The 27,552-nt window shown below is 39.5% G+C and overlaps 1 protein-coding gene across 3 annotated transcripts in view; it reads right to left on the bottom strand.

The window, feature by feature from the left end:
• Positions 1 to 27,552, bottom strand: part of XRN2 (5'-3' exoribonuclease 2) — an 86,073-nt gene that overhangs the window by 36,690 nt on the left and 21,831 nt on the right. Inside the window, exons 5-21 of one of the 3 annotated variants that reach the window (XM_005672749.4) lie at positions 26,774 to 26,832; positions 26,608 to 26,697; positions 25,512 to 25,584; positions 25,324 to 25,374; positions 24,492 to 24,649; positions 23,410 to 23,484; positions 23,191 to 23,324; positions 23,031 to 23,088; positions 22,840 to 22,947; positions 18,827 to 18,871; positions 17,184 to 17,315; positions 11,404 to 11,522; positions 7,962 to 8,097; positions 6,610 to 6,717; positions 6,428 to 6,517; positions 5,710 to 5,782; positions 944 to 1,027 (exon numbers count right to left, since the gene is read on the bottom strand). In XM_005672749.4, the coding sequence (XP_005672806.3) occupies positions 944 to 1,027; positions 5,710 to 5,782; positions 6,428 to 6,517; positions 6,610 to 6,717; positions 7,962 to 8,097; positions 11,404 to 11,522; positions 17,184 to 17,315; positions 18,827 to 18,871; positions 22,840 to 22,947; positions 23,031 to 23,088; positions 23,191 to 23,324; positions 23,410 to 23,484; positions 24,492 to 24,649; positions 25,324 to 25,374; positions 25,512 to 25,584; positions 26,608 to 26,697; positions 26,774 to 26,832 (1,593 nt within the window). Of the gene's footprint in view, positions 1 to 943; positions 1,028 to 5,709; positions 5,783 to 6,427; positions 6,518 to 6,609; positions 6,718 to 7,961; positions 8,098 to 11,403; positions 11,523 to 17,183; positions 17,316 to 18,826; positions 18,896 to 22,839; positions 22,948 to 23,030; positions 23,089 to 23,190; positions 23,325 to 23,409; positions 23,485 to 24,491; positions 24,650 to 25,323; positions 25,375 to 25,511; positions 25,585 to 26,607; positions 26,698 to 26,773; positions 26,833 to 27,552 lie in introns of those variants that run through there. The other 2 variants (XM_085004619.1, XM_085004620.1) reach the window with 2 other exon arrangements.

Here is a 27,552-nt window from a genome sequence, read left to right as displayed (position 1 = left end):
AAAAAAAAAAAAAAAAAAGGAAAAAAGAAAAATGAATTTAACAATAATAGGCCTAAACAGGTGATATATCTTACAGAATAAAAAAGACAAGAAAGTTTCAAAAACAATGACTATCAGAAAAAATAACTAAAAGATATCTGAATATAGGACTGTAAGATAAGGGTCAACGTTTCCTCATTTATACAGAACTCAATTTCTTATATACAAGATATATAAACATTCTCTGAGGAAACACAAACAAAAAACTGTTTCACCTGGAAACAAAACTATTCTAAGGATGGTTGATAGAGAAATCATTTCTATAGGTTTTTTTACACCAGTGTTAAATAAATTTCCCAGCTGAACCCAGCCTTGCAATTTCCCAATATTTTAACTATCAGTATTAATGACAAAATCCCATTTTTGTGAAAAATAACAATAGCACTCTGAGAGCAAATGCTTTTGGCTCAACTGAACCTTCAAGCAGTTATTGTTATTTGCAGGGTGTGGAAGGATGAAAGGAAGAAGGAAGACGGAGAAAACAAACACTTACAACTTAAAATTTTCATTTAATTACTATACAATTTACAGATGCCATAACAAAGAAGTAAATTCCGTTACAAAGAAGTAAAATCAATGATTTATGCCTTTATGAAAAATCTGACACACGAAAAAAAAAGGTTCAGAATTGCCCCTGTGACACAGCAGGTTAAGGATCTGGTACTGTCTCTGCGGTGGCTCGGGTTGCTATTGAGATGCAGGTTCCAGTCCCAGCCCAGCGCAGTGGGTTAAGGATCCAGTATTACTAAAGCTGTGGTACAGGTCACAGCTGCAGCTCGGATTCAATTCCTGGCCCAGGAATTTCCATATGCCTCAGATGCAGCCAAAAAACAAATAAATAAACAAAAAAAGATCTAATTTCAGAAGGAAACTCAGACGAAGGCCGGGTGGGCGTCAGTCTTACTCTCTTCAGGAGTGAGGTCCGGGTACACCTCTTCCAGGGCAGCTCGCAGTCTTCGCTCATCCACGAAGGGCAGCAAAGCCACACCTGGGAAACAAACACACACCAACCGCCCCGACTATTAGGATCACCTCAGTTCCAACTGGTCCAAGTGAACATTTCTAGAACAGCCCTGCTAATATAAAAACGTTTTGGAACCGAGCTCTAATATTTCGCCTAAATTCAAATGTAGAAGAAAAATACTCCAAATTTTCCATCCTTAAAATGGCTCATGTGGCAAAGCATGTTTGATCTTAACTTTTGTGACAAAAATTTTTTTAAATTAAATGAACAAGTGGCCATCTAGACACCAGTGTCTTTTCTGCCTTCCTTTCTAGATGCCCTCAGGCAAACCAATCTCCTGAGGGTTTGGGCTTATTCCTTCATTGTTCTAGGACTGTGGTTTCTTCTGTAAAGACAGATCATTCAACAAAAATACTCAGAAGTTCTGTTCAACTAGAATACTTGAAATGTCTTCTCTAGACCTAAAACTGCCTAGTATTCTGTTACATGTTAAAACCTAATAATTAACTTAAACACAAAAGAACTTTAGAGACTTGTTTGTTTAAATAACTTCGGGGGAGGATAGAATAGATGTTCATTTTCAGCCTGAAAATTGTCCTCTGAAGTGCCCTGAAATTAAGGTCATTGTTTTATTTGGACTTAGCATAATCTTCAAAGAAACATACCAGTAACACAACATCTATTACCAGAAAAATATTCAGTTTTTGAGGCACAGTAACTCCTGCTATATACAGAATAAATAGCATTTTAGCCAAATAAAAAATTTAAATAATAAAGAGAAATGCCAGATGGAACTAAATAATTCTGCAAGACTACTGCCACTTAAAACTGCTGTATTTGGAGTCGTGTCCTGGCTTAGTGCTAACGATCCTGACTAGTATCCATGAGGACGCATGTTCAATCCCCTGGCCTCAGTCAGCGGGTTAAGGATCTGGCGTTGCCATGAGCTGTGGTGTAGGTTGCAGATGTGGCTCAGATCCTGCGCTGCTGTGGTTGTAGAGTGGGCCAGCAGCTACAGCTCCAATTCAACCCCTACTTAGCCTGGGAACTTCCACATGTTGAGTGCAGCCCTAAAATGACATTAAAAATACAAACAAACAAAAAAACACTGCTGTATTTGATTATTCCCCGCCTTAAAAGGTTTCCAAAGTTGTAATTATTTAGCTGCCATATATATATATATATATATATACACACATACATACATACATACATATACATAATTTTTTTTTTTTTGCTTTTTAGGGCCACACCTGTGGCATATGGAGGTTCTCAGGCTAGGCAGGGATCCAACTGGAGCTACAGCTGCCAGCCTATACCACATCCACAGCAACATGAGGACTTCCTGTGTGGCTCACGACACAGCCACAGCAACATCAGATCCAAGCCGCATCTGCAACCTACACCACAGCTCATGGCAATGCCAGATCCTTAACCCAGCCAGTGAGGCCAGGGATCGAACCTGCAACCTCATGGTTCCTAGTCGGATTTGTTTCCGCTGCGCCATGACAGGAACTCCCCATATTTTCAAAGTTGGGAAATTTGTTCAATTGTACTCAGGAGAATATACATTATTATTATTATTATTTGGTCTTTTTCGCCAATTCTGGGCCGCTCCCACAGCATATGGAGGTTCCCAGGCTAGGGGTCGAATCAGAGCTGTACCTGCCAGCCTACGCCAGAGCCACAGCAACGCGGGATCCGAGTCGCATCTGCAACCTACACCACAGCTCACGGCAACGCCGGATCGTTAACCCACTGAGCAAGGGCAGGGACCGAACCCTCAACCTCATGGTTCCTAGTCGGATTCGTTAACCACTGCGCCACGACGGGAACTCTAATATACATTATTTATATATATATACATGTTAAAAAGAAACTAAGTTCTAGTATGAATTTTATAGCACCTAAAAAATTGGGTAAACATGATGGAAAAAAACCTAGGGAGTTGTTCAAATGTAGTCATACACTTAAGAAAAAGTTACATCATGAAAAAATATAACATTTTCTAGCTTTTGTCTTCTACCTACTAGATTTAGGATCTAAGCAAACTGTCAGAAATACTTTCCCACAGTGTCAACTCCAGAAGCTAACTCTAAACAATAAGCAACTTGCAGTGCTAAGAAAGCAATATGGTTGATAAGTACCAAACCAGCCCCACTGGCCAGGGTTGGAAGGAATGCCTGCACCCAGATGTGCTGATGGTAAAGCCTGAGAATGAGCTACTTTTTCCTGAGCACATATTTCCTACGTTACCTGCACTGGCTCTTTTAATTCTCTCAACAACCCAGAGGCAGCCCAAATGGTGGTCAGACTCTCTGTGCCCAGATCTTAGTTCTGCCGCTGTGTGACTCTGATTAAATTACTCAAATTCTCTGTTCATACGTGAAATACACAGCATTCATAATGTCCATGCTATATTCGTCATATATATACCAAGCCAATATTATAAAAATACAACATCGCTATTACATACAATGTTGGTAAGTACGCATGTTCCATAAATGTTGGAAAAGTACCCAGATATATTTTACCTTCTATCATTTTAAAATGTCCTCAACTTACACGAGGAATTAACCAAGTATTATTATATTCCATAAAGTCTGAAAGATAACAGTACTAAATTTTACCTCAAGAAAGGTTATGTTCTTACTAGAGAGTCTAATAAATGAAAAAGTGATTTCTTAGTTATGATACCAAAAGCAAAAGCAAAAAACAACAAAATAGTTTAAAAAAACTGGACTTCATTAAAATTAAAAACTTACGCATCCAAGGACACCATCGACAGTGAAAAGACAGCCCAGAGAATGGGAGAAAATACATGCAAATTATATATCTGATAAGAGATTACTGTCCAGAATACATAAAGAACTCCTAAAACACAACAAAAACCCAATCAAAAATGGGCAGGAAGTTCCCCTGAGGCACAGGAGATTAAGGATCCAGCAATGCTGCAGCTGTGGCACAGGCTGCAACTGCAGCATGGGTTCAACCCCTTCCCCAGGGACTTCCACATGCCATGAGTGCAGCCAAAAAAAAAAAAAAAAAAAAAAAAAAACAGACAGAGCAAAGGCCTTGATCAGATACATTTCCAAAAAAGATACAGAAATAGCTAATAAGCACATGAAAAAACTGATCAACGTCACTAATCGGTAGGGAAATGAAAATCAAAACCACAGTAAGATACCACTTCATAGCCATCGGGATGACAATTACCAAAAAAAAGAAACAATAAGTGTTGGTGAGGTTGTGGAGAAACTGCTACTGAGGTATATATACTGCCTTAGTTTTCCTTTTATACTACAGTATAGCAAGTTTTCTACATGCTTATATACATTTACTTATCCATTTAATGAACACAAATAAACTTACTTATATTTTAATTTACTACCTCCTATTCTCCTATGTCTCCTCTCCCTCTACGTTAATCCTCCACAAACCATCTTCAAAAACAACCTAATTCCCCAACGCATTTATCCAGAACAAAATAGGACCAGAGCACATTTACGAGGCCCCAATCAATGGCATTTCTCATTATCATTCCATCAAAGTAAGATGAAATCCTTATTACTACATAAATCAAGTCTACCCTAAAAATCTCATAATTATTACAATTAGTAAATTATTATTATTAAATTGATACTATTCCTCTTTGCTCCATAATTCTGAGTCATTTTACTGGTCTTCTGCACCCCGGGGAACAATCAAGGAAAAAAAAAAGTGAAAACATGGTATTACCAAATACGCTTATCATTTGAGAAAAATATACAGTGGAAGAGGTTAAAATGCTTTGCTGAACGGGGCTTTGGTGTCAAACAATAGCTGGGTTTTTGTAAGAGAACTTACTGTGTTTTACAGTCATCACACATTTTTTGAGTGGTAAATATGACCTTGAATTTAGTACTAATTTTTATTGGCCATTCTTACAAAATGTGTGAACAGAGGAACGGATAAGTAATATATAGATAAATAAGAAATAAACTTTAGGAGTTCCTGCTGTCACGTAGTAGGTTAAAAATCTGACTGCAGCAGCTCAGGTCACTGCAGAGGTGCAGGTTCGATCCCCAGCCTGGCACAGTGAGTTAATGGATCTGGCATTGCCACAGCTGCAGTGTAGGTTGCAGCTGCGGCTGAGAGTCAATCCCTGGCCTGGGAACTTCCATATGCTGTGCGTGCGACCATTAAAAAAAAGAAAAGGGATGTAAAATTTAGGTAATGGTTAATGTCAAGTATTTAAATTATATTTCTAACACATTTTTCAAAAGTTTCCATGGTAAAACTGGGCTGTGATGATCACTGTGCAACTATAAATGTAATAAAACTGAATTAAAAAAAGAAAAGTTTCCAAAGAGTGTGAACCAATCTCCACATGGACATGTTTCTATGATCTCTCAGCAACTCCAACTCACGAGGTGTCAATGGTAAGAAGGAGCAAGTCCCAAGTGCCATTAATCAATCACAAAGGAGATCAAAGATAGAATGATTAATCTATTTCAACACAATTTACTGTTTGTTGCAATGTGACTATTAAAATCATCAGTCATTGCTAATACCAGGTTGGAAGGCAAAATATAAAATTTTTACATACAATTCTTAAAACATTTATCTTTTACAGAAATTCTTCCGTCCCACAAATCATGTTTGTTCACAGTTTTACAAAAAAGAGAATATTATTTTAACAAAAAGGAATAATATCTAAATTTTACCTTGCCATGCATACTTCTTCCCATTCAAATCAATAGCAAAATCTTCTGGGTAGAAGTCAATTATACTAGAATCCTATACCAGGGAAACAAGTAAAGATTCAAAAAGGAAAGTCATACATTTCTGCTGTAAAGAATTTGATATTACTTTTGATCACAGGCCTGATAAGAAAATGAGCTTTCATTCCTTTAACAAAGGGTGTTCTTTAAGTTGCAGGTCTAGTGAAATAAAATCAACAATTTTATTTTAAAAGAGGCGGGGGAAATCATTATTATAGAAGAACATGAAAGCAGACAGCTGTGGGCCCAAGACAGTGAAGAATTTACTGACAACCCACTCTCTAGCTGGGTCTCACTCCCCACACACAAAAGCAGCTCAGAGGGGATTAAAAGTGGCCCAGTCTTCTGAGCTCTGTTAGCCACCACACAGGCTGGAACAAACAAAAATGATGCCCTACAGGTAGGCTGAGAGCAAAACAACTCTTCAAAGAACTTCTCCCAAACACAAATCGATTTTATTTACTGGGTAGGGTACTGATGGCCAATGAAAGCAGAGAAATAAATAAATAAAGTTGTGAAAAATATACAGAAGAACTCAAATACTTTGTTTCTACACTTCACTCTCTTACCTATGAGATGCAAAAGCAACTGTGACTAATGTTATTAGTAAATGTACAACAAAAACCCAGTTACCAACACAGTCAAAATACTAAAGACTCACAGGATCACTCATGAGCTTCCGCCATGATGGAGGTAGAAAGTTACCACTTGCAGCTGGAAAAACTCCCATAAGTTGTTCCAGTGGTTTAAACTGCAGAAAAGAAAAAATCTTTAACATATGACACACAATTTTTATCTAAGCCCAATTCTATAGATTTTATGGCTCTAAATAGTTAAGCTTACCGGTTTTGTACCCTTCTCGAAATCAGAGGGCATATCTGCAATACCTTCGAAGTCTGAAGCGAACGGTGCATAATGGAATGGATAATACCACTTCCAGGACGCACAGCCCTAGAATCATTAAAACCAAGAACCTATGTTAATGATATACACAGAAAAAAAACAAATAAAGATTAGATCAACCCATAATATTCTAAAATACGTGACTTCTAGTGTGTATTCCATAGATTATTTCTTACACGAGTCCTAAGTTATTGATTAAATCTGAACTTTTTACTTCATACCAACGGCCCCTTGATTTAAAAAATACTGCAAAACATCTTTAATAAACAGTAGTTAATACCAATCTTTATATTCACAAACACAATTTGTTGAAGATTTTTATCCTTAAAATGTGTTTGGTGGCGTTTCTTTACAATTCTAGAGCTGCCATCGTCAAAGAAAACGAAGAGCAGTTTCAGCTACACTCACTGAGCCTACAGGTAGGGAAGGGACATCACTGTGACTGAGAATAAAAAGGGCAATAGTTTCATTTTACAATTCCCTGTTACATTTTCAGTGGTAACTTTCTCTTTATTATAAAAGTATTTAAGCAAGCTTGTTTAAAACAAACAAACCAAGTTATATTCACAGAAAAAAGAAGTCCTACTGATATGTGTCTTGACTCTGTACCTAGTGAGTTAAAGTCTTGGTGGGAGTAAAACGTGAAAATAAAATATTTTATATTTGACACTGAGCATATTAAGTTACTTTCTATTTACTAATTTCATCTATTCCCAGATGACACTAAACTTGCTTTACTCAAGCACAAAACCAGATATTAACTATCAGTGTTGCAATCCCCATATGCCTACCTAACCCCTCACCAATCTGACATCTCAATTATCAAAGGCTTTAAGTCAAATACAGATTACTCCAATTAGAAAGCACTTCACGTAACATCACTACATTATACGGAGGAGAGTGCATCATTCAGATCCCTTTCAAATTCTAATTCTAAAAAGCCTAGTATTTTCGGGCTTCCTGATCAGTCATTTAGATACTATTACTCGGTTATGTTTTGATTCCAATTAAAAAAAAAGTAAACTTCAGTCATTTGAAAGACAAAATACCCTCAACCAGACTCCCTGATGTTGAAAGCTTTTAACACACACAAAAAAAGAGCTTTGTTTATACGTTAACACCTAAGAAGCTTTAGAAACAAGTATCATTTAAATTAATGAAATTCTAAGTAGGAAGCCTAAAAAAATGAGTCTAGGTTTAACTTCAGAATACAGGTCAGTAATATATATTATTATAGAAATTATCTTCCTAAAATGATTAGCTAGATTTGGAGGAAACTATTCTCTTTGTACCTGGTAATAATATCGAAGAACCCAGCAGAGGCCTTCAACATAAGACTGCACAACTTTACGACGGAATTTCTCATCAGCTGCGTCAACATCAAATTTGTTCTTGTAGTAGCGTTGTTTCCAACCAGCTTCCCATAACCTGAAAACCAGGTAATGCCAGTTTATGCTGAATTAATATACTTCTGATAACTGTGATATGTAAATGAACTAAACAGTAATACTAACAAACACAGCTTCATTTAACTATTTCTAAAAAGTCCACTCAAAGGATTTATTACCAATTCAATGATAAACATTAAGAACTCAAACAGGAGTTCCCGTCGTGGCGCAGTGGTTAACGAATCTGACTAGGAACCATGAGGTTGCGGGTTCGGTCCCTGCCCTTGCTCAGTGGGTTAACAATCCGGCATTGCCCTGAGCTGTGGTGTAGGTTGCAGACGCGGCTCGGATCCAGCATTGCTGTGGCTCTGGCGTAGGCCAGTGGCTGCAGCTCCGATTAGACCCCTAGCCTGGGAACCTCCATATGCCACGGGAGTGGCCCAAGAAATAGCAAAAAAAGACAAAAAAAAAAGAACTCAAACAGTGACTCTAGTAAGATCATTATAAAACTACATTTAAAAAAAGAATAATCACTTACTAGATAAAGAGCACTTGTTGGCTTAAATTTTCATATTGTTTTACATACTTTCCAATTGTGGAATAATTCTAAAACTACATTTTAAAATTCAAATACTGAAGAGATATTGATGAAATTAATACAAAGAAAGTCAAATTACTTCCAAAAAAAACCCCAAAAAAACAAAAAAACCCAACGACTTACATGGGTCATTCTTTTCAAGGTAAAAAGCGGTTTATAAAATAATAACCTAGGCCCCAGGCAGTAGTTATGCACACACCTAACCCCAGGCAGTAGTTATGCACACACACACCTGTGGGCCCCTCTGAGCTCAGAGCCAGTGGCTGAAGGGAAGAATACATGCGTTTTGTATGTTCTGACAAAACTTAGAAACAGGTCAACCATTCACTAAATTATCATTAATTGCTAGAGACACAATGTGAAGAACCACATTTTCACCCAGAGCATATATTTTTCTAATTACTCATTTCTCAAACTCTAGGAAATTAAAACATTTTCTTGAAGGAACACAAAGAATATTCCCCCCAATCCCAAGTCAGGACAGATCAGGAATATCAAGCTAACTCTACATTAATGTGATTGTCCACCACATGCCAGATCTGACAAATGAACTGCAGTCATGTTTCAGAATACAGGTATGCCCAGAGTTCCCTTCCTGGAGCAGTGGAAACGAATCTGACTAGGAGCCCTGAGGCTGCAGGTTCGATCTCTGGCCTCGCCCAGTGGGTTAAGGATCCGGCGTCGCCGTGAGCTGTGGTGTAGGTTGCAGATACGGCTCAGATCCTGCATTGCTGTGGCTGTGGCGTAGGCTGGCGGCTACAGCTCCGATTCCACACCTAGCCTGGGAGCCCTCGTATGCCTCAGATGCGGCCCTAAAAAAAAACAAACAAAAAAAGCAAACAAACAAACAAACAAAAAACAATACAGGTATGCCCTTCTTTTCACAAGTTTGCTTCATACCACTTTGCTTTTACAAAAGACCTAACATTAATACATGTTCTCCCTAATCAAAAGAAATCCAATGAGCATCTTCCCTTTAAAAAAACAAAAACAAAAAAGGGCAACAACAAGTGGAAATCATGTTCACCACGCACTCCAGGAGCGGCAGAGTCCTCTCCAGCTCCTTCCCCAGGAACCACACAGAGCATCCAGCCCTCAGAGCTCTAAGTTGTGTCTGTGGGCTTCTGGGCTTTATCTCCATTTGTTTTGTGAGTCTGTCAGCAAGATGTGTCCTAAGGTAATTGCTTCTTCACTCTATGCCATTTTGGCTACGAAAGGTTTCATAGGCATCCTCCACTTTCAGATAGTGGGGGAGACCTGTACAACCATATCAATTTTCATTTCCCCCCCAAAACACAAAGCATTCACAGAATACCAATCAGGAGAAATATCCTCTATCCATAATGAGGATTATTACCATTTTACAGAAAATATTAGGAGAATAAATACTAAGACTCTCAAGCTTTTTTTTTTTTTTTTTTTTTTTTTTTGTCTTTTTAGGGCCGCACCTACGGCACATGGTGGTTCCCAGGCTAGGGGTTGAATCGGAGCTGCAGCCACCGGCCTACGCCAGAGCCACAGCAATGCTGGATCCGAGCCGCGTCTGCAACCTACACCACAGCTCACGGCAACGCCGGATCGTTAACCCACTGAGCAAGGGCAGGGACCGAACCCGCAACCTCATGGTTCCTAGTCGGATTCGTTAACCACTGCACCACGACGGGAACTCCAGGCATTTCTTGATAGAAGCATTTCTACTTTGACTATCCTTAGCACTAGGTTTAAACAAGTACTAAATAAATCAAGTTCACTATTAAGCTAGTACTGATCATGGCAGCCTCACAGCAAAACAAAAAAAAAAACACTCTAAGAGGAAAATCCCTTGTCACAGAAGCTGAGGATAACAACTCAGGTCAGGTAAATGTTCCATGACAAGTCACCACAGATCTCAGAATCTGACATCAAAGGATATCTGTGAAATGCAGAACCATACATGACGTTTGTGAGGTTCTTAATCATAAATATAAGCATACCATCTACATCTTATATAAGAAGCATTAGCTGCAGACCACTATTGTTTGTTTAACTTTTGAACTATATCATTTTGGTAAATTCTTAATGAGTTACTTTTATTTAGACTGTTGGCCTTCTGCCCTTGGAGTCCAAGATTCAAACTTGGATTTAATTATATGAGAGGGCTATTAATCTTATATAAAGATTTCCAACTTCTGGACAAATTAAAGAAACAAGTTCCCTTTTATAAATGTTAATAAGTATACAGGTAAAGGGAAACTTTTCTGTCATGAAATGTAAGTGTGCATATGTTAAGTTCGTGGTTTTTAAAAATATACATATTTATTTCTTAACCAAATGACTTACGCATATTTCATCTTGAGGAAGAAACTTTTCAACTGATTAAAGCAAAACTCTATGAAGTATCCAAGTGTAACTGAACTTTCTGGGTTAAGCAGCCTGAAAATTTAATCTCAACACAGTAACATTCTGATCACATAGTCAGAGCTAAATACCTCATGTCTAGCCGATCTAGTGCCTGGTCTCAGAGGAAAAAGTGGCTTGGAGAACGAAAACCTGCACGCATACTAATCTAGATACTTAGGTTTAACAGCTACAGCTTACACATCTCACTGGAATTTACTGACTATTCTAACCCTCCAGATTAATTACTGGTGGATAAAAAGATCACAGGCAAGCATCTGAAGGCACTGCTGTTCTAAGCTAAATAGCATTAATTAGACCGCCTCTATTTCAGCAATTTGCTAACAAAGTGCTACCAAAAAATGGCTTCACCTGACATTATCCTCTGGCTCAGGTTCACTGTCACTGTCTTCTGCTTTTCGCTTAATTCCTCCTCTTGGAGACGGGGAGCCATCAGAAATGAAACTCGTATTAGGAGATACTGAAGGACTCTGCAAACAATGATGACATTACAGAGGAAGGACTTAATTACTCATTTCACATAAGGAGTGACATCCAACTGCTATTACCACCATGCTTCATGGTGATACATTTTTTTAGGCTGTTACATCAATATGGTAAATATACTTCGAAAGCACAAAGACTGATTGTGGCCTATTACACTCCCCGCTTCCCCCCGTCTCAAAAAAGTAGTATGGTACCAAGCTTCCTATGCTTAAACTCAAAAGAATTTGAACATTCTTAGGGTAAAAACTGATTCAGAAGGGAAAAAAAAACAAAAAAACAAAAACATTGATTTTATAGATTTAAAAAAATTACTATTTATATATTTTTTCCCTTTGGGGCTTTCCTGATCTTATGAATTCACAATCACTTTACACCAAAGAGCAAAACTGTAAAGGGGATATATATATATATATACACACACACACACACACGAAATGAGTAACACATAAAATAGTGAAGCTGGTGACAACGAAGTTAAATGGTATGTGTTCAACCTAGTATAACCACTCTGGAAAGTAACAGTTTAGTAATAAGACTCTGGCAGATAACTGTTGAACTATTTTACATACGCTGTTTTTAAAATTCGATGTATAAATACAAATCTATCAGTCATCTTAGAAAAAGCACATCTAACTGGTATTTCAAAGACCTTGATACCCCACTTTAAATTCAGTATTATTCTCTTCCCTTTGTACCTAACTCAGTAAAGATAGGAGTACCCCATAGTATTTTAATATTTAACTAAAAAATTAAAATCTTCTGCAACTTTAGTTTTATGTTAAATGACCAAAAACATAACTGGCAGGAAAAGTTTCCATAGTAAAGGTTTTGTTCTAATAGTCACAGCATATTAGATATTACGAATAAAGTGAATTTTTTAAAATTAAAAGCTCAGTATTTTGATGAGACTATAAAACCTTAGCATGAAGGTAGTTCACATCATGAGCTAAGAGAGTTTGGTTTCTTTTTCAGTCTTTTTACGGCCACACCTGTGGCATATGGATATTCCTGAAGCTGGGGGTCAAATCGGAGCTGCAGCTACAGGCCTGCACCACAGTCACAGCCACACTAAATCCAAGCCACATCCTCAATCTATGCCACAGCTTGCAGTAAAGTGGGATCCTTAACCCAATGAGCAAAGAAAAGCCAGAGATGGAAACTACATCTTCATGGATACTAACTAGTCAGGTTCTTAACCCAATAAGCCACAATGGGAACTCCCTAAGAAAGTTTGTTACAACAAAGCAAAATCATGTATCAAATACAGCTTGTAACACTTTCCTTTAAAAAATGTATAGTGTCCCATTGTCTTAGGATAGAGCATGAGGGAAGATAGTATGAGAAAAAGAATGTGTGTGTGTGTGTGTGTGTGTGTGTATGTGTGTGTGTGTGTATGCTATACAGCAGATACTGACATAACACTGTAAATCAACTATAATAAAAAATTATGTGTTTTGGATAAAAATATACCATGCTCGTGGATTGGAAGAGTTAATATTATCAAAATGACTATACTACCCAAGGCAATCTACAGATTCAACGAATCCCTATCAAATTACCAAGGACATTTTTCACAGAACTCAAACAAAATATTTTAAAGTTTGTTTGGAAGTACAAAAGACCCAGAATAGCCAAAGACATCCTGAAAAAGAAAAATGGAGCTGGAGGAATCAGGCTCCTGGACTTCAGACTATACTACAAGGCAACAGTCGTCAAAACTGCATGGTACTGGCACAAAGACAGACATATAGATCAGTGGAACAGGATAGAAAGCCCAGAATTAAACCCATGCACTTACAGCCAACTAATCTATGACAAAGGAAGCAAGACTATACAATGGAGAAAGGACGGCTTGTTCAATAAGTGGTGCTGGGAAAACTGGACAGCCACATGGAAAAGAATGAAACTAGAATACTCCATAACACCATACACAAAAATAAACTCAAAATGGATTAAAGACCTAGATATAAGACCAGACACTATCAAACTCCTAGAGGAAAACATAGGCCAGACACTCTCTGACATAAACGACAGCAACATCTTCTCAGATCCACCTATCAGAGTATTGACAACAAAAACAAAAATAAACAAATGGGACCTAATCAAACTTCAAAGTTTCTGCACAGCAAAGGAAACCCTAAACAACCCAAAAAGACAACCCACAGAATGGGAGAAAATCTTTGCAAGTGAATTGACTGACAAGGGATTCATCTCCAAAATTTATAAACAACTTCTACAGCTCCATACCAAAAAAAAAAAAAAAAAAAAACCATCCAAAAATGGGCAGAAGATCTAAACAGACAATTCTCCAAAGAAGACATACAGATGGCCGAGAAATAAATGAAAAGATGTTCAGCGTCACTCATTATTAGAGAGATGCAAATCAAAACCACTCTGAGGTACCACCTTACACCAGCCAGAATGGCCATCATCCAAAAGTCTACAAACAATAAGTGCTGGAGAGGGTGTGGAGAAAAAGGAACACTAGTACACTGTTGGTGGGATTGTAAATTGGTGCAACCACTGTGGAAAGCAGTATGGAGATTCCTCAGAAAACTAAACATAGAACTACCATCTGATCCAGCAATCCCACTCCTGGGCATCTATCCAGAGAAAACCACGACTCACAAAGACACATGTACTCCATTGCAGTAGTTCATTGCAGCACTATTTATAATAGCCAAGACATGGAAATAAGCTAAATGTCCATTGACAGAGGAGTGGATCAAGAAGAGGTGGTACATATACACAATGGAATATTACTCAGCCATCAAAAAGAACGAAATACCAGCATTTTTAGCAACATGGATGGACCTAGAAACTATCATGCTAAGTGAAGTCAGCCATACAATGAGACACCAACATCAAATGCTTTCACTGACATGTGGAATCTGAAAAAAGGACAGACTGAACTTCTTTGCAGAACAGATGCTGACTCACAGACAATGAAAAACTTATGGTCTCTGGAGGAGACAGTTTGGGGGGTGGGGGCTGTGCTTGGGCTGTGGGATGGAAATCCTGAGAAATCAGATTGTTATGATCATTATACAACTACAGATGTGATAAATTCATTTGAGTAATAAAAAAATGAAGAAAAAATATATAAAATAAAATGAAAAAATGTGTCAATTTCACTCATGATACTGTATGGCCAATACTGTCCACCCCCGCCCCTCAACACAGCCAATACTGTAAAAAAAACAAAACCAGACAGGTACTGCTGTACTTGGAAAATGACATGGACACTGGTTTGGGTTTGAAACACCAAGTTCAGCCTTTCCCAGCTGAACAGCCTTGGCAATTCACTTAACTGTGAGCCTCAACCTGAAACAAGGATGCAAGATGCTCCCTCTTCACAGTGAGGCAAGGATTCAATGAAACAATACATGCGAAAGATCAGTAGCACACCTGATGCAATATGTCTTCGTCATTATTTTTTAAACCCCACACTAATTCATTTGGATTAGATTATAAAAGGAAATTGTATAAAAAATAAACTTCCTCAAATTGACAAAATACAAATTTTATCTTTGGATAACAAAAATAATGTATCTTCAAGGAGGAAAAAAAAACAAGGGCAGGGGTTTGCTCTTTAATACTAGGCCTCCACCGCTCTTTTCTCCTCTCTCTCTACCAAAAAAAGTATTATTTCCTAAACATACCAGATTCATACCAACTCATTAAAAACTTTTTTTAAAAAAAAGCTGGTTCGCAATCAGATTCTGTTAAATTGAGACTGGCTGCAGATGTAATGAAGCCATACTTCAGAATGCAAAATTTAAGAGCACATATTGATGAAGAAAGAGAAGCCATCTGATAAAACACTGATAATATTGACCATCAATAGACACTAGCCAAGTGCTACAGACTAACATGCCCAAACAGCTAACACAAACACAAGTACATTAAAAGCAAAAATCCGTAACTTTAAAGGCCATCTTTAGAAGTTTCCATGTGGCACAGTGGGTTAAGGATCTAGTGTTGCCACAGCTCTGGCGCAGGTCGCAGATGCAGCCTGGATTTGATCCCTGGCCCAGGAACTTCCACAGGCTGTAGGTGTAGCCAAAAAAGGAAAAAAGGGGGGAAGGAATCTTCAAATGAACTGGTAATAAAACTATGATTTCCTTAAATTCAGAACACTCTAAATGAAAATCCTTCTATGCAAAGACTCCAACAGAGATAACTTGTGTCAAGAGGAATTAAGACAGGATTAAATAAGCAACATAAACACCAGCCTCCCCACTCTTACTCTTGTAATGGCAGACATTACTAATCAACAGTGGGCCTAGTTCTAAGGAGCCTGAATATAATACTGGAATCCTTCTCAGGGCAATCACAGGCGGCAAAGTTTAAACCTTTCTTGCCTCCCTGCAGTTAATTAAAACAAAAACGCACTCTATCAGAAACATATGCTTGCCAATGCCAGTTCCTTTCAGGGGACCGCAGTCACTATGATCTCAAATGATGGATGTCAGCTTTTTCTGTTTTACCCAAGTGTCTCATTGCAATCCTTTGCACTGACCCTCCACATCACACTCTGCTAAGGGTGTAAAGAGTAAGACAACAAAAAATCAAACAGAACAAAAACACAACAGAAAGGCAGCCTTCTTCTCTCAAGAGATGCAAAGCCTCATTTCTCAAATTCCGAAACTAAAGTCCTAAAACTTCTAGCTGTGAATTTGTGGGGATGTAAATTCAACAAGCCTCCTGAGATGGCAAAAATTCCATATACAGGAGTGCCCTACAACAAGGGATTGAGCATCAACAGGATAACTAATAAAATAATGAAACTTAAATATCCAAACTTCCACACTTCCTTGGATATATCATAGTAAAAGTTTACATAGTATCTTTTATCCTTCTTCAAAACTCTCTCTCATGCCTACTGTTCTGAAATAAGCCATAGCTCTGGCTATCTGCTGTCTGTGTACACCAGTTCATGCTCCGTCCCCTCACTGCTGCTTGCTGTCCTGCCATGTGCCCTGAGCTCCTGGTCCTCTGTCAGTACAACAGGAAGCTAATGGACCGCATACAGCCTTGCTGGCTGAGATGATCTGCTTCTGCAGAGTGGATTACAAGGTTCAAACCAGGAGGGACACCACAAGGCAAATCCATACAGTTTCTGAGTTTATAAATAGGGAGCAAGCAGAACTTGGGTAGTGAGAGCTACCTTAAAATACATACTCAGACCTATTCCATGCCTGACTTGGAGAGTGAGAGTTAAGGCAGGAAGGAATACTATTAGCAGACTGAGGAATACTATTCTGCAAAATGCCCATAACTGATCCCCAGAAGGAAAGGAGACACAAGGCAGCAAAGCCCAGCCTCTTCTCTTGCTGCAGGTATGAGATGTCTCAATGCCCCCTCATGCTCCTCCAGCACTTTCATACCTTTTGGGGAGGGGCAGGGGGTGGCACTGCAGCCACTCAGCCATCTATACTTGCATGCACTTTCTTTCCTGTCACATAATTTAGATATGTTTGTATTGATAAAGATGGTTGAACAGAATTACATATATCTCAAGGCAAAAGGAATTGAGAAAAATCCTAAAACAACTCCAGGCTAAATGATCAAATTCACATACAACTGCAAGGGGCAACTGAGAGTCGCCACTCCTCAATGCTACATAAAAGTAAGCCACTTACAGAGTTATTCTGCATCCTCATTTCATAGGCTGCTTGTCTCGGATTACTGGCTACTTGAGATCCTGGTGAATTTCTTGAGCCCAGGGCGTGAGGAGTTAATATTCCACCAGGAGAGAAAGACGGTTGATCTCTCTAACATACATGAAAATAAATGAATGCAGAAATTAAAATTAAATCATAACACAGTAAGACGACAGGAAGAAGAAAGGGCAATGGAAAGAGTTCCCACTGAAAGCACTTAAAAGACAAAATGGATATATGATAAAAGTACTGTGTTGTCTACACCTTGATAAGGTAGTAACGAAACCTTGTAAACAACAGTCTGCAACAGTAACTCTGCTCTCAAAGCGCATATAATATACATATAAGGTGCTGGTAGATACACTGGGTGTTTGAGAATGCAGCACTTTCACTTCCACTCTGTGGAACGATTCTAGTCTCATTAGGCTGTTCCTCTCTGTCTACCTATAGCTTCTGAACACACGGAGACATGATTTCAGGCAAATAAAAATAACACAAAATAAATCATAACATAACACTTACCTTAACAGTAAAAAAAAAATACTTCAAGAGTTTTATTTCTACTTAGGAAATACAATTTTATTTGCCCTTCATCTTCCCGGAATTTAACTCTTTGGTAACAATTAATTAGAGCTATTATAGCTAAAATACGTGACAGCTGTAGCTGACTGATAAAGCACTTTTAAAATAGATATTGACGGAAAGAAAATAATAATATATGGCACAAACTATTATGCATAAAATGAAGAAGCTACAAGGATATATCGTACAACACAGGGAATACAGCCAATATTTTGTAGTAACTGTAAATGGAATATAACCTTTAAAAATTGTGTATCACTGTATTATATGCCTGTAACATACACTACTGTACATCAACCACACCTCGATTTTAAAAGTTAACTTAAAAAAAGAAAAAGAAAATAATATATAAAACAGAAACCAAATATGCTGCTCCCAATCCAAGTGGTTTGGAACCTACCTACAATAATAAATAACTCTACTTTTCTCCCTTCTAGGTTCCTGAAATTTCTCACACCCAATAAAATATAATAATGATGAAAGGCAGTCCCCCAACTCTGTGAGTGTAAAACTGAGGAAGGAAGACAAGAACCACCAGAGGTACTGGACAGGACTGTGCGACCTGGACCAAGGGCAGAAGCAGTAAGGGAGGCGAGGCTTGGGGTCAGGAGGGGACTGCAGGGGAAGTGCTGGCGGCTAGAGCTCCACCAGACCAGTGTGCTCTGCAGGCCAGACTAAGAGAATTGGACTCTGAAGGTGACTTCGAGCAGAGAAACCACAAAGCTCCAAACCTCCTGTTCTAGGAAGACAAAGACACAGAGTGTAGTGACTTGCAAGGAGATACAAAGGATTGGCTGTTTTTATCTCAAAAACAGTATCTGATTATTGTAAACAACACAAATTGCTAAATGCCCCCTTGGCCACCTCCTGCCCATCAAGTGCTTCCCTGCAGACTCCAGAGAGAGAGGGAGCTCAGAAAGGGTACCACGTCCCTAAGCAACTCCTACTGGGTAAGGAATAAAAAGCTACTGGACTGACCATCTCTTCTCAAATCGTAAACTTATACTATTACCAGACTGAGGGAATTAGTTAAAACTTACCTTCATTCTCTTTCTTTTTTCTTTCTGTCGTCTTCTAAAACTGTCCTAAAAGTATAAAATCCACATATTCTGTCAAATAATTACACAAAAATGTAAGAGTTAAACATTACCAGGAATGATTCAGGAGACAATTAAAGTTTTAAAGGAAGACCCCAGAAACTTAGGGACATAATTAAACTAAGCAATGGACTGTATGTTCACAACTGTAAATGATGAAGAGCGCTCTAAATTGGGTTTAGATACAATTTATACTGTTCCTCTTACTTTTTTTCAGATAGTCTTTAATATCATTTCAGGAAAGAATGCAAGACTCATGACAAAGATCTTTGGTGTTACCCTGGAGTGAATAGGCTGCCGATATGAAGAACATACAAATAAGTAAGAAAACAATTCTTCAAGTTGTAGCTGAATATAGCTATTAAGATGATAATTTTTAAAAATCAACAAGACAATTTAACAATGAGCCTCTATTACCTAAAAAGGGCTGCACAGTTCCTAACCCTGTAACATGTGTGGCACAAGTGGGAAAAGAGAGCAGAGGGGCTCTAAGTAAACACTCCCCACCCAGATTCCAGCAAGTTGACCTAATGAAAGAAAGGAAGAAAATTCAGACATCTGTACTGTTTATCCTGGACCAGTTTAATTCACAGGAAAAGGTCCAGTCTACAATGATCTTCCCCTCCGGTATTTTCAAAATGTAGCCATGGTTTCAAGTAGACAGGATTTAGGTTGCTCTTGCTCCCCACTGACTGGGTCATTCAGAGGCCTCCTCTCCCCAGAAAGCACTGCTCCCAGCCCGAGTTCCTGCGAGTATCACAGCTGAGGCAGCAGCAGGGCCCGCAGGGCTGCACTGATGAAGCACGAGCTGCTGCACCTCCATCATTCCAAGCCAGTGCTGCCCCTGCAATACGATACTGAGCTCAGTCTCAGGCATGTGCCTTCTGGGGGAGCGCTGAATGCTGGATACAACGGGATTCTATGGCGTGAACACCACCAACTTCTCTAATCAAGCTCTTGCCCCCATTGTAATGAAACGTCTCTAATCTGACCATGACTCCTCTTTGCTCTGCCCTGGCTGCCAGGACACTACACTCACCTGGCTTGCTTTCTTGCTCTCTCATGCGCTTTCTCTCTCTCTCTCTCTCTCTCTCTGTCTGTCCGTCCCTCCCTCCCCCCCCCCCCCCCCCCGCCTCATTGCGGGCCTTTGTTCCACGGCTGGTGTTCCTCTGGGCCCAGTACTTGGACTGCTCCACTTCTGTGTTCTCACGGAAGTAATCACTTGTCTCATGGCTTTAAGACCGTCTATACGCTGAGGACTCCCTGACCAGGACCTCTCCCCACTCAACTTCCCCACCGGGTGTCTTAAACCAGCATGTCCACAACAGAATCCCCACCCCCAGCTCTGCGCCTCCCAGTCTTCTCAGCACAGCTGCTCAGACCAGACATCTCTCAGAAACTTCGAGCCACACCTGGTACCTTCCTTCTCTCACAGCTTGGACTGCATCTCTTAGCCAAGCCCATGGGTTCTACCTTCCAAACATGTTCAGAATCCAGCTTCCTATCACCCTCTCCGTGCCGCCACGGACTCCCTTAGATTATCCCAAACAAGCCTCTTAACTGGGCACACTGCTCCTGCCCATGCCTCCACACAGCAGCCAGAATGACCCTTTCAGAATATGTATCAGATCCTTGTCACTTTTACGCTTAAATGATACAGACTCAAAGCTGAAGCTCTTTAATGACCTAGAGCGTTCCACCAGATCCATCACCTTGCACCCTCACACCCTCCCGGTCTTTACTCCAAACCTTTTCTAGGGCTGCAACCTCCCCACCGCTGCCACCTGAGACACTTCCCCACCTGCTTACATTTCCTCCTCAGTCCTTATCACTAACACATGACACAGCTTACTCCATTTATTGTCCATTTCCCCTGGAAGAATATCAGCTCCATGAGGTCAGAATTTTTGTTTTTTTCTGTTTTGTTTTTTGTTGTATCAGTAACACTCAGAATACTATATGGCACGTGGTAAACACTTAATAAATATTTGCTGAATAAATGAACATTTGCAAGATGAAAGGTGAATATCAAAGCTCATAAAGTAAAAAGCATGCATTTCTGATCTAACTGTTCAATTTTAATAACAAACACTGATGTATTCCTGTTCTACCATCTACTTTGCTATTTCTAAGGGAGAACCCCTGGACAGGCCTTACTGACTTTAACCTTTGTTTGTGCAATATATGCCTTTGGAAGTCTGTCAAAAGCCGCAGACACACTTCCCAGGCAAAGACATACTCTCACATACTTTTACATTGAATTTCCAAGGGTTCATATATTTCCCCAATGCCCAACCATGTGACAGACATCATATGACATCGGGGACACCAAAAAAGATCCAAAGCTGTAAAAGGCCCTCCTCTCTGCCAGGCCAGTAGGAAACCACATTTACTTAAACCTGAAGCACCCAGGCATCTATCACATGTCACACATCCACTCAAATGCCAAACACCATCAACATTTAACAGTACAGAATCTGCTAAAGCCACATAAAACGACTTTTCTAACATGATGTCTTTATACCAAGTAGTGCACAGTATGTGTGGTTTTGTCTTTAAGCATAAATGGCAGGAGGTGAAGTAGAACCACTGTAATTGTTGAGGACTCAAGTTAGACATTTGATATCCCAAAGTTAGTTCTGTTATTTGAATTTCACCTGTAAAGATTACCAAGTACCAAAAGCTCTGAAAGCATGCTTACAGTCCATAAACAGTACCCAAAGTTCTAAAGAAGAGGTCCCTAGCAGCAGTAAACAAAGCTGAAGAAAACATAAAACCTTGTCAGATGCGATGACATGATTTAATCTGCTAGGAGATCTAAAGCAACAGAGCAACAAATGTCATGCTGCCATTTGCTCGCAACAGATGAGTTTAGAATGTCAGTTTTTGAAAGGATTTCCTCCTCTTTCCTTCTGCTCATGGGACTCACTACTTTCCTCCCTTGCTCCTCCCCTCCACCCTCCCTGCTCCCCAGGGCTCCTGAACCAAGCTGAGGACTCAGGGCCTGTCCCTCCCACTATGACACCTTGGGCAGCACCAAGGGCTTCTCCTCTCTTGAGGGACCTCTTCCCAGCTCTCTAGAACTGGCTCCTCCTTCTCCTAAAACACCCACACAGCTCTAGGCTCCTGATGGAGGCATTTCCACTCTCTAAGAGTTCCCAGGAATTTCAAGTTCACACTCACAATGGCACGAGCTATCTCCCATCTGCTAACAGTCCTCAAATCTCGCCCCACATACACCCATCCAACTGGTCCCTGGACTTTTCTCCTCTCAGGTGCCTTTGGCCCTTCAAAGTCAGTATCTGCAGAATCAAACTCATCTCAACCTCATCCCACCCTGTCCTGCTCTAACCCTGGGGCTCTCAACTTCAGTGACCGGCACCAGCAAATCCCCAACTGCCCCAGTCAGAAACTTGGACTTTCCACCGTGGCACTCACTCACCCTACCATGGGTGGCCAATTCCCAAGCACGTGCTGACTTTATTTCCTTCTTTTATATCCACCTTTTTTACTCAAAGCTGCAACCCACTGCCTTGTCTGATGCAATCTAACCCAGACCCCCACACTCTGCCATCAGAGGACAGAGTTCCTAGACCTAGAACATAAATGATGTCTATAAAACACAGCAGCCAATAGTTCAAGTCCAGCATTCTTCTAGCCTTGGAACCCTCATTTCATGTCCTACTGATTAGACAGGTGTTTGGATTCATATCTTAATTAAGATTAAGAAGAGAGAAAAAATTACAATGCAGCTCACACAGTATGCAATACACAGTTCCACACAGTTCACGGCTTTTAAAAAATCATCAAGGCACTGACTGCTTAGGATTATGTTGACGATTAATACACTGTAATGATTTAACAGCGCACTCAAAGAGGTTAAAAGGACAATCACAGGATCATCATAGCCTATTAGAGACAGGAGCAATTTAGCTACTGCAATAGAAACACTTTACCTCATCATCCTTTCTCTTTTTAAAAATGCTATCCTCAACTTCACCAACTGCTAACATGATCATCTGTACTCTCTGCAGATTGACATAACCACTTTCTGTAAGGTAACCCTGTAAGTGATAAAATACATGTGAAATGATCTTCTCACAAAAGCAAATACTTCTGTTTTGAAATGATTCAAGAGTGAACTTACCCCAGTTTTGTGTACCACATTTTTGTATATGTTAACCAAACGGTCAATTGCACCTTCCCTGCCACCAGGAAACAAACATCACGCGTTAGGACCAGAGTGTGCACTGCAAAGGCAAGAAGGCTAGACAGCGGTGTGGAGACAGACACACACACACACGTACCTAATCTCTAAGGATGGCAGGTGAGGAAGGAAGTCATTTCCCACAAAGAAGCACATGAAGACCCAGTCGTCAATGCTCCTCTCCACATCAAACGTGAATGGCAGGCTGGCCATGGTGAGCTCTCTTTCCAAATACTGCAACCAAAAAGGAAGGCCGCCATTAAAGCCACCAAAAGGCACCCGGCTTCAGCGCACTGACGCCAAGGGCCATGCTACCTACCTCACGAAGGACACTGAGACGTAGGAAGATGAACTCTCCCTCTGCACTGGGAAGGCTGTCTGCCAGCTCGTCGTGCTGCGAGAGAGGGAGAGAGGGCTCAACACGTCTCCTCTGAACCCTGGAATTTTCTCCAACCAGACAAATGTTACAGCTTTTTCTAAAGCAAGATTCATTTTAACATCACCAGTATTAAAAGAAGAACCCATCAAACCATTTTAAAACTAAAAACTACCCATAATTTCAATCACACCTAGACCAGGGATTGGTGAACGTCCTTTGCAAAGGACCAGACACTAAATATTTCAGCTCTGGGGGAGACACAGACGGTCTCTGTTAAATATTCTTTAATGTTTTATTTTCTTGTGATAATCCTTTAAAAACAGAGAACCTTCTTAGTTCACAGGCCAAATCTGGGAGCCGTGCTATGCCGACTGCTGCCTTCACCCACCCAACACTAACACTCTGATGCATGTGCCTCACCCTTCTCTGTGAGTATGTATACGCCTTACCTGCTTTTTTCACCCAACACATTGAGTGAAAAAAAATATGGTTAAAGAGCTACCATATTCTTCAAATAGAAACCCCTTTAAAGGAGAATGGATATAATCAAGTGAACCCAAAATATGTAGAAATTAGGAGTAAGTTAAAAGTACCAAGAAGTTTAAATATTTGATCCGTAGTCCCTTCTAAGAAGAATAACCATTTGAAACAAACAACTTCCATAAAAGAATCATGTGCACTGGGCATGGTCACCTATGAGACCTCATCATCGTGTAGACTGAAGCTGTGTCAGGAAAAGTGGAGACGAGAAAGAATGAATGCATGTGGCTGTTAACGCGTTTACTTTCAAAAGCTCTGAAAGATACATCTTCAGCAGAGGTAACAGAGCAAGTAAGATCCTAATTAACCACAGCCTTCCCTTTACGCAGTTTAAAATGAGGCAACCTTAACATACTTAAGTGCCACTGAACGGTACACTTAAACATGGTCAAAATGGTATATTTTCTGCTCCATAAATTTTATCAATCAAAAATAAAATGATAAACTTTTAAACGCAGTTGCTACCATCTCAAAGTTCTTACCTTTCCCTTCTTTTCTCTTGGCAAACCTTCACAGTCCTTGACCTCATGTCCAAATTGATTACAAAGACCACAGGGTTTGGGTTTGTTTGGTTTGAATTCTTCTCTGATAATGGTAAAGTTGGGTTCGTGTGTAGCAAGGCCGAGCATAATGAGATCAGCTATCAAGCAACAACAGAACACTCAACAGTGAGCACTTCCAGAAGACCCTTACCATAGCCAAAGGCAAGACATTGTCATGATGCAACACATCAACGCAGAGAAGCCAAAATGTGCACACAGAGGCAGCAAAGCTGAAACGCCTAAAACTTCCATGGGTCTAGAATGTAATTACCACTGAGGAGTCAACACTTGGAAAGTTTTCATTTTAAAAGGTTGAAAAATAGAAAAACAGAAGTTCCCGTCATGGCTCACTGGTTAACAAACCCGACTAGTTTCCATGAGGCTGCGGGTTCAATCCCTGGCCTTGCTCTGAGGGTTAAGGATCTGGCGTTGCTGTGAGCTGTGTTGTAGGTCACGGACATGGCTCAGATCTAGAGCTGCTGTGGCTGTGGGGTAGGATGGCAGCTGCAGCTCCGATTTGACCCCTAGCCTGGGAACCTCCCTATGTCGCGGGTGCGGCCCTAAAAAGACAAAAGACAGGAAAAAAAAGATTGAAAAATAAAGGCAGATGAACACTAATCACAGATCAAACAAGTGCATACTAGTTCCCTTTCAGACATAAAATAAACAAGGTATTTTAGAATTCCCAGGCAACCACGAATAATCCATTACTACACACCAACCCATCAATCTACTTAATCTAAGAGATTCAGATCCCAAAGAAGAAACTTACCATCTGCTCCACACAAGCAATGATGAGTGTTTGGGTCATGGTTAGGCTGGGCTAAAGAGAGGGGAAACACGTATTATATTTATATATTGTATACCACAGGAATATCACATTTTACTTACTATTTTCTACACAATTGCTTGTCTTCTTTTAATAGAACATATAATCAAATATTTATAAGTGAATTTTACCTCTCTGTCTTCTAATGTAATCCATGATTTTATGTTCCCCTTCACCAGGAGCACTAGCATCAGACAAAATAACCTGTAAAAATAGTTTTTAACATTTTTAGTTCATCCCCAATTTTCTAGCACAAAAATCAACAGAATTGAATTATCTTAAAATAAATTGGGATAATTCTATTGTTACTCATTGAAAAATTTTCTTAATATGGTGTGTATGTGTTAGACATCAAAATTATTTCATTGGTTAACTCACTACTTGCAACAGAATAAAATAAAATGTTTGGATCAAACTTAGCCATCAGAAAAACAGATCAGTTCACATGTTTCTTCTATGCTTACTGCTACTCAAGTATACAGCACCAAACCACATAAGCCCTGAGAGTAATCAATAAAACAGCCATTAATGGAGTTCCTGTTGTGGCTCAGCAGTTAACAAACCCAACTAGCACCCACGAAGACTCGGGTTCGACCCCTGACCTCGCTCAGTAGGTTAAGGATCCGGCGTTGCTGTGAGCTATAGTGTAGGTTGCAGACTCGGCTTGGATCCTGCACTGCTGTGGCTGTGGTTTAGGCCGGCAACTATAGCTCCGACTGGACCCCTAGCCTGGGAACCTCCATATGCCATGGGTGCAGACCAAAAAAAAAAAAAAAAAAAAAACCCATTAAATATGATGTACCATATCTAATTAACAGGGAAACAAACCAATGAATCTAAAATTACATAAAAGTTTGCTTGAATTTTACTTAAATCCCAGGAGACTATAGCCATTCTTTAAAGGCAGCCCCATAACTTTAATCTTGCTGTATTTTGATTTCTAATAAAAGAAATTACTTTCATATATATGTATTTTAAATCATGAGCCCCATTTTATGGCTTCACAGTGATGGTAAGAAGACAAAATTGGCACTGAGAGAAAAATTCAGCTGTCTCTAACTGGACCATGCAGGCACCCCACCTCTAAAAACCCGGAAGATTCGCTTTGCTCTAACAGCCAGCCAGCATTTTATGGGGGAGAAAAAGGACAAATAATACCAGTCACATCAAAGGAGAGCCTCAAATCACCACCGTGATCTTTCTGAAGGACGAAAATGTGGAACTTACTGTCAGATTTTTCCACCCGGGGTCATTATTTAAACGATCAGCTATGTAATAGCGAAGGCATTTAGCAAGATTGTCCATGAACTCAGTTCCCTAAAATGATAGAAGGAAATAAATTAACCTATAATTTAAGAGTTAGCAATAGCTAGCAAAGTATGAGACTACTTACTGGTGTAATACAGTTGCTGTCAAATCTCTCTTTTATTTCTTCTGGAGGAAGGAAGCCACCTAGAGAAAAAGGGGCAATGCTTTGTTCTCCCCATAAACTGTGAGGTAAATTACTCAATATTAGGCCAGAACAACAAAAACAAAAGTTCAAATACAAGAGAAAGAGAGGTGTTGTCACCTGAGGAACAATGTTCCCCCTTTTCCAAAGAAAAGAAGATTCCTCCCCTCATGACTGTCAAACAATATATGTTGTCCAAAGATATTACACTGTTTTACAAACCTATAAAAAAATTAAGATGTTCTTCCTAATGCCCCTGCGACAGAACACACACACACACACACACACACATACACACAGGTTAGGGGTTCTAATTCCAGTAACAGTTCTTAAGGTGAACGAGCCTTAGAAAAACAAAATTAAAACGCTGAATTAAGCACAGCTTTAAATGATAAGAAATAAAATTATCAGGTAGAGGGATTTTAAAGTCCTATTTTTCCCTCTATATCACTGATTAGATTTTTCTAAAGACACAAATATATAGAATAACATCTTCAAGAAAGAAGACATCTTTACAAGCAAAGACAATCTGTTAAAAATAAAAACAGGCTGTAGAATATTAACTACAAACTGCAGCTAAAATAGGTATATATTTACATACTTCTAGCAAATTAAAATAACATAAAATACATTCTAACCACAAGCCTAAGCTGAATACACTGTCTCTCTTTTCCCACCAGCCAAATGTAACATCCTGAATCCATGATGGTGGTTTTCCCGGT

Source organism: Sus scrofa, chromosome 17 (assembly GCF_054392235.1).
Source record: "Sus scrofa isolate SSC_HxYL_T2T_F1_AM1 chromosome 17, Sscrofa_HxYL_maternal_Yorkshire_Landrace_v2.0, whole genome shotgun sequence".
NCBI lineage: Eukaryota > Metazoa > Chordata > Mammalia > Artiodactyla > Suidae > Sus > Sus scrofa.
The sequence above is the reverse complement of the archived record's forward strand: the minus strand, read 5'-3'. Positions and strand labels throughout refer to the sequence as shown.